This window comes from Penaeus japonicus, unplaced genomic scaffold (genome assembly GCF_977035675.1).
Source record: "Penaeus japonicus unplaced genomic scaffold, GWHDUDI00000001_assembly GWHDUDI00000004, whole genome shotgun sequence".
Classification (NCBI taxonomy): Eukaryota; Metazoa; Arthropoda; class Malacostraca; order Decapoda; family Penaeidae; genus Penaeus; species Penaeus japonicus.
In genome coordinates, this window is record NW_028234406.1 from 4071386 (window position 1) to 4078885 (window position 7500).

General features: G+C 44.6%; 2 protein-coding genes across 10 annotated transcripts in view; one reads left to right on the plus strand and one right to left on the minus strand.

The window, feature by feature from the left end:
- Positions 1 to 7500, plus strand: part of Osbp (oxysterol binding protein) — a 221252-nt gene that overhangs the window by 181497 nt on the left and 32255 nt on the right. For all 9 annotated transcript variants that reach the window (XM_043000308.2, XM_043000318.2, XM_086535916.1 and 6 more), the window contains one exon: positions 333 to 494. In XM_043000308.2, coding sequence (XP_042856242.1) covers positions 333 to 494 — 162 coding nt within the window. The remainder of the gene's footprint in view (positions 1 to 332; positions 495 to 7500) is intronic.
- The window catches only part of LOC147471887 (uncharacterized), a 19690-nt gene continuing 12734 nt past the window's right edge, over positions 545 to 7500 (minus strand). Inside the window, exons 2-3 of the mRNA XM_086535912.1 lie at positions 2523 to 7500; positions 545 to 2306 (exon numbers count right to left, since the gene is read on the minus strand). The exon at positions 2523 to 7500 is cut by the window's right edge and continues 848 nt beyond it. Coding sequence (XP_086392038.1) covers positions 2169 to 2306; positions 2523 to 7500 — 5116 coding nt within the window. The 3' untranslated portion in view covers positions 545 to 2168. The remainder of the gene's footprint in view (positions 2307 to 2522) is intronic.

The window sequence follows — 7500 nt, forward strand, 5'->3', positions numbered from 1 at the left end:
GTCGGATAGATTTATTTTGAAAGTCAATAGAAGCTTATTATGCATTTGTGCATGACAATATTGATTTGATTTGATCGAGGAGTTATACTTTAGGCAATTAATCATACACACATAAATGTATATGATTAGGACTGAAGAAACAGATATTGCATAGTTGCATACCGTATTCATAAAGAGAATTAATGAAGTTCAAATGGTGACATATTGAAAAGTAAGACTTCTACCATTAGATGAAGGTCAATAGAATTTCACCAGTTAGAGAGAGGAAGGTTCTCCGCCAATCCCTCTGCAGGCAGCACCACTAATTTGCTTGTCATCTTTTTATACCACAGATTGAGGATTCATGTGAACAGTTGTCCCTTGTTGCTGCATTCACTGTTTCGTCTTATGCAACAACTGCAGTGAGAACCGCTAAGCCGTTCAACCCGCTTTTAGGAGAGACCTATGAGTGTGATCGCACTGATGACCTTGGCTGGAGGGCTCTCAATGAACAGGTAAGGAGTCTTTTCTTTTCTTTTCTTTTTTCTTCTTCTTCTTCTTCTTCTTCTTCTTCTTCTTCTTCTTCTTCTTCTTCTTCTTCTTCTTCTTCTTCTTCTTCTTCTTCTTCTTCTTCTTCTTCTTCTTCTTCTTCTTCTTCTTCTTCTTCTTCTTCTTTCTCTTCTTCTTCTTCTTCTTCTTCTTCTTCTTCTTCTTCTTCTTCTTCTTCTTCTTCTTCTTCTTCTTCTTTTTTGTATGTATTCTCACAAAGAAGAATTTTTTTTTCTTTTGATACAAGTTAACACACATTATGTTATAGCTTTTAGGTCATATGAGTGTCGAAACATGTAAAAGTATCTGATAAGAGCACTTACTCATACAATTATTGTGTTATTGAATTATATCTATGTTGAAAGGCTTGCTTTTGTATTTATCATTCCCCAGTAATTATGAATGACATGTATGTTAATCATTATCAGAGGATATGAATATACATTTTTGTGTTCATATGAGTTTTGAAAATAGACAATTAAAAAAGAAAAGCAATGTTGTTTCCTTTTAAAGCTGTTGAACACCCAGAGGCTGAATATACAATATAAGGAAATGTCGAGGTCGAGAAAGCAGTATGTTATATTGATGATATTTATTGGCCAAAGAGAAATGTACTGTCAGGTGTTGGCTCTACAGGGATAATAAGCCAACATCAAGAACAGATTTCATTGAGACAAATGGAGAAAAGGCGTGAATGAGATCGAATAGTCTTATGTATTTCTGTGTTTGATCTTCTTGAAAATATGATGTATTTCAAATGCACATATAACATTGAAACATGTCATTTATGTCTCTCTTGCCAAAGACATCGAATGTCGTTCATACCTTTTCTGCTAACATCATGATGAATATTTTGTAACAAAAATAATAGCATGTCATGACAAGACATTTAACAATATGAACAATAGTAAACAATTATAACCATCTGAGGAATAGGCATGCACACCATTAATGTATGTATAACATCAAATAATATTTAAAACTTTCTTCATTAATGATATGAATATCATTATTTTAACAAGGGATATAGAAAAATATAATATTTCTTCATATATGGGTGACTACATTATAATACATGCTGTAGGAAGAGTTCATGGACCAGCCATAACTCAGACCCTACTTTGGTAAAGCTATATACAGGGATGGTTGGAGACACAAAATGAAATGGAAAAAGGGGACAAAAGGGTAAATATGAGGTAGGGAGCCGATTGATAAAGGCTGAAGTTTCGGGGACAGTATTATGAAGTGGAAGTACAGAACTAAATTACATAGAAGTGGCCTAATACGGTCATTCTGTGTAATCTATTGTGTTATCTGCACTGCATGCTGTTTGAACAAGGTTGTCAGGTTAGTAGATTGATATGCAGGATGAATATGGAGACATTTCATTCTGTGTTTCCTTAAAACTATGAATACTTAGATTACTTTTACTTGATTTGACAACTAAGATGCTGAGTTGCCAAAAATAGAAGGAAGATTTTTTGAAGATGTATTAGAGAGTGATGTGGCTGAAGTTGTGTATTTACTGTACGTCTTCAGTAATATGTGTATATATATATATGCCCTCTGTTTAAAAAAAGAAAAAGAGAATATATGGATGAAAGAAAATATATTACAAGCATTTGTAGGAGAAGGGTTGTTTAGATGTCTAGGACTGAAGGATCGTTTTTGTGCAGTGAGAATAGGATGTGGCTGTGAGGTGACTCTCCTATTCCGAAGCTTCCCATTAGAGTATCCCAGGCGTCACTGCTTTCTTCCGCTGTTGCTTTGGGTGGGACCTGTAAATAAATGAGTGTTAGTGAGAGTCTTGGGAACACAATATATGTAGGTGTAACTGAAATGTGAAAACAGATGAACCAAACTAACATTGGCAAGAATGTAATACATTATAGGTCACATTCATGTAGATTTCCAAGAGAGGATTGATATCTAAAAGAGTTTTAAGTAAGTGGATCATATCACCTTTGGACACAAATTCATTCTACAAATCCTACCTTCGCTGCAGTCCTTGTGACTGAAGCATATTCAGGAGAAAGGAAGGGTCTGTTAACAGAGGCTTCCAGGTTGCTGGCTTCCTGCAATGCTGGAATCCGGGGAGCATCCTCAGTTACTGGAGATAAACTTGAAGCTCCTGGAACGAGAATATCAATGTCTCCCAGTCCATACTCTGGGGTCTGTGGGTTGTAGTCAGTGTCCACGCGGTCCTGAGCTTCGTCCAGGCGGCTGGACTCCCAGTTGTAGAAGTGGAGCATTTCTGGGTGGTCTTGCAGGAGGACCTCATGAACGGGTTGTCTCCACTCGAAGTTAGAGGAGTGGCTCCCACTGTGATCACGGTCGATGTCCTTGAAGTTGGAGATCTTTGGGGGAAATGTGGTTGGAATCTTGGCTGGCCTGAGAGGTTTTTTGGTTGTGGTGGTGGTGGTTGTAGAGGTAGTGGTGGGTGTAAAGATGGTAGTGGAGGGGGTTGTGGGTTTTCTGAAGAGAGGGCTAATTGGTCTGTTTGAGAGGCGTGTCCTAATGCTGTTGAAGTTTTTAGTACTCGGCCGAGATGGGGATGGCGTTGTGGGCTCCAGGTCAACAACTGGACCAGAAGTATTAAAATCGTCTTCAGGTATATCAGTAGTTGTTATTGGTACGGGAGTAGTTGTAGCAGCATTTCTGAGCCTGGGTGTTGTTCTCGTTCTGTTTGCCCTCTTGCGTGACATGAAGTTCCGAAGCCTCATTATTGAATTGTACCTTGTGGGTTTGTCAGACTCATCAGGACTCTCCGTTGTAACTGGGGTTGTGGTCGTGTGCTCTGTTGTGGTGTCCATGTACTGAGCTGTTGTGGTCTCTTCATCTGACATTGTGGTGGGTGGGTACTCTGTTGTCGTACTGTCAGTTGTGTCAGGGGTGCTCACATTCTCCTCCTGTTGCTCTTCCTCCTCTGCTTCCCATGCTTTTTCCTCAGGCCTCCCCCTGTTGAAGTTTATCATGGGGCGCCTTCTGAACATCATTGTTGTCATCTCGGGTCCTCCAGGAGTAGGGGTGGGGGTGGGGGTGGGGGGATCTCGAGTAGGATCCACAGAAGCAGGGGATGGAACAACAAAAGGCTGTTTTTGCTTGTAGGTGAAGAATGGAGAAGAGGAGGATGACGGAGGTGGCGATGGCTGTGTCTTCATTATCAGGGCTGGCTGGGGTGTCGGTCTGTTGATGTGGAAGAACTTTCGTGGGGGAGGGTTGTAATGTACTTTCGATTGATTGTGGGTGATTACATGCGAGTCTCCCTCATTTTCCAAAGGATGCTGCTTGCTGAAGTTATCAGACTGGAGCTGTGGAGGCTTGTTTATGGTGCGCTGGTTCCATCTGCCCGGCATCAGGCGTTCTGGTCTATTCCGGGCACTTATCAAGGAAGGTGGCTCTGGTCTTGTCAGTGGTGGTCTCTCTGTTGTGGTAGGAGCGTTATCCATCTGCTTAGTTGATCCCGTATAGTAGAAGGGTGATGGGACATGTTTCTTAGTGGTTGTGGTTTGCTCAGGAGACGAGTTTGGTAGAGGTGTAGTAAACATTGTGAAATGCTTGAGAGTGGGGAATACCTCTCCTGCCTTAGGCATTGGAGTAGCTTCAATAATTGTAACTCTTGAAGAGGCTGCTTGGGGAAGACCTATTTCAGGAACAGGATTTGCATCCTTTTTCAGAATAGTTCTGGAAGGCATATCGGCTGGCTGTGAAACTCCCCAGCTCATGGGGAAAAAGCTGTTCTTGTTTGACTGACTTGTTCTGTTTGCAGAAGAATTTAGCATGGGTCTAGGTTGGAAATTACTAGGACGAGGGGCAGGTTCCTCAGAGGAGATAGAAGGAGTAGTTGAAGTTGGTGTTGTGGTTGTGGTTGTAGTTGTAGTTGTAGTTGTAGGTAACTGTTTCTTCTGGAGCGTTGATTTGGATTCAGCTTGAGTTGTAGAACTTACTGTTGTTGAATCAGCAAACATATCAGTAATTATTGGTGTTGGCTCTGTAGAAGTTTGATGGAACTTGGAAAATTTGGGGAACTTTGTAGTTCTGGAAGTTGGTTTAAATGTTATTCTCTTCATCATCAATGTAGCTGGTGTGCTAGGTTTTGGTGGTTCGACAATCTGCGCCACAGTAACTACTTCTTCAGATGGGGACAGAGCCATATCACTCTCAGGGGTTATTTCCTCATCTCTTTCTTCCTCTCTGTAAGTCGTAGTCTTAGCTGCTGAAGTGACAGGAGGTGATGGCCGCCTCACTGGTTTGACCACATCGTCGAGTGTGAACTTAATCATAGCTGGCCCAAGATTCTCACTCTTCGGTTCTGAGGGAGAGTCACTTCCTCGAGCTGGGTTTGTCTGGGGGTTTATGACTTGCACAGTAGAATCAGGACCAAGTATGGTAGGTTGAGTTGGTTTCGTGGTTTGTACGTTGATTTTAGTCAGACCAAATCCGTTGTTTGCTGTGTGTTGGTTATATATATTTTGTTGGGTATAGGTATTGCTGATTGGTCTCTGTGGTTGTGAATGAGCAGGATGTGCATTAGTGGAAGTTTTTATCTCCGGGCTGCCAGTGCTTATCGAGTGGATCCCGGAGTGCGACTGGATAAGGGGCGTGGACACAGAATACCGTGTTGGATGTAAAGCATGTATAGCTGCGTTGTGTCTAACTGGAGGCTTGGGCTTCTGCTCTTTTCTGAAGATGGGCTTTAGGTGTGGCAAGAATTGGAATGTATTTTCCTTATTTGTCGGTATATGTCTTAGAGGCTTTAAGAATTCGACATTTGGAGGAGGCTCTTGAAGAGGAGGGGGCTGCATGTCAGGTGCTGGAGAAATGAAAGATTGACCACCTGATTGAGTGTCAGGCCATGCAGATGGAGATTTGATTTCATTATTTGTAGAGGCAGCAGGAGTGTTGTCAGACTTGGAGAAAAACGATGGAAAACGAGGAAAAGGAATGTCAGCTTCCCTGTTGCGGAACAAGTTGAAGGGATTGAGGAAGTCCATGTTAGGGAGCGAAGGCAATTCCATGTTTGAGAGCGATGGGAACCTAAGGGGCTGAGAGGTCTGGGGTCTTGCAACAGCTGACTGGACAGGGACAGCGCTTTCAGGTGAGGGTGCTGCAGCTGGAGCAGATGTTGCAGGTATGGTGTTTGGCCACCGGACGAAGTTAACGGCAGGTCGAGAAGTAGGAGTTGGCGGAGCATTTTGCCTGAAGTTGCTCGTCTGCTGCTGGAAACCTCCTGCAGGCCTGGAAGCTTCTTGGAAGCTTGGTTGAAATTGTGAATTTTGCTGGAATGGTTGAAACTGTGGACTGGGTTGGAAATTTACGTTTTGTTGGACTGCCGGGGAAGGTATTTGATTCTGGAAGGTATTAACACTGGCAGAAGGTGCTTGAGAGGCCTGCAGTGGCAGACTTTGAGGCCTCTGAGAAATGACGGATGGTGGCCGTATTGCTTCAAATGTTGGTACATTTTGTTGTGCAACAGGTGGTGGTTGAAGGTTTAGAGTTGCACTTTGCACTGGAGGTGGTTGGAGGATGGGAACATCAGATTTGATTTCTTCAGAATCCACAGCATTTTCTTCTAACATTACGTCCTCGCCTTTAGGTGGACCAAACCCAGGGAAGTCTTCTTCACTGAACTCCACAGCTGGTGCTTCTCTGGCTGGTTGTTCTGGTTGCTGTTGCTCCTGCTGCTGTTGATGGCTTAACGGTTGTTGTTGCAATTGTTGATGTTGCTGCTGCTGTTGCTGTTGTGGTTGTTGATGTAGCTGCTGCTGTTGTTGCTGGTGGTGTTGCTGCTGCTGTTGTTGTTGTTGTTGCTGGTGGTGTTGCTGTTGCTGGTGGTGTTGCTGGTGTTGTTGTTGCTGGTGCTGCTGCTGTTGCTGTTGCTGTTGCGGTTGTTGATGTAGCTGCTGGTGATGTTGCTGGTGTTGTTGTTGCTGGTGCTGGTGCTGGTGGTGTTGCTGCTGCTGTTGCTGCTGGTGCAGTTGTTGCTGTTGATGTTGCTGATGTCGTTGTTGGCCAGGTTGCCTGTGTGTAAGAGAGCCTTGCCTGGCAGGACCTCCCATCTGGAAGATGTCACGAATCGGCTTCATGAACCTCGTAAGGGGACTGATGTCCTGTCGTGACTCAGCCTTCCGCAGTGGAACCATCACAGGGAAGACCCTCGAGGATCGCTCTTGCGGGTCGATGCGATTCGCAGGAAAGGGAACCACCAGCATAGCATCGTCAGCATTCTCGGCCTCAGCGCTGGTAGCATAATCACGAGCCTCTGCCGTGCGCACGACGTAAGGGGGTGTCTCAAGAGGCTTCTTTTCGGCGGGGCGGAAGAGGGGGACGGGTGGCACGTTCTTCGGCGCTGGCACGATGACGTGGACGTTTTTGATGTGCACGGGCCCACTGTGGCGGGCGTCGGGCACTTCCACGATCGCCAGGTGTTGGTCCCCGGCTGTCTTCCGCAGACTCGCTTCGTCTTGCTCTGCGTCCGTGAAGAAGCTCGACTGGAAGTTTTGGTTCTCTTCCCTCTGAAGGAGTTCCTGGGCTCTAGGGCCATGCAGGGCCTCCTCATCATAGGGCAAGTTCAGCCGTTTAAGGTCATGCTGGACAGCCGCATGGAGCCAAGGCTGCCTGTACTCAACAACCTCTGGGCCTTGTGGAGTATATGTCTGTTGAGTACTGGCTGAACTGTTTGCTTTTCCCGTGGTCTCTGGGAGGTGTGGAGGCTTCTGCCTTGTTGTGTTGCCCTTCACAACTATTACAGGCAGTTTGTTGCCTTGAATAGGGAGTTCGGCCGCTGTGATTGTTTTCTGTGTAGGTTTTTGTGGGGACTCCACGAAGGAGTTCTGAAGGCGCGGGAAAGTAGTTTCCTCAGAAGCTTCCGTTTCGGCCTCTAGGGATCTCGAAATGTGATCATTATTGACGTGAGGCCATTTTCTAACTGAAGGAAAAGTGCTTGCATATTGCTCACTGGCGCTACCATCC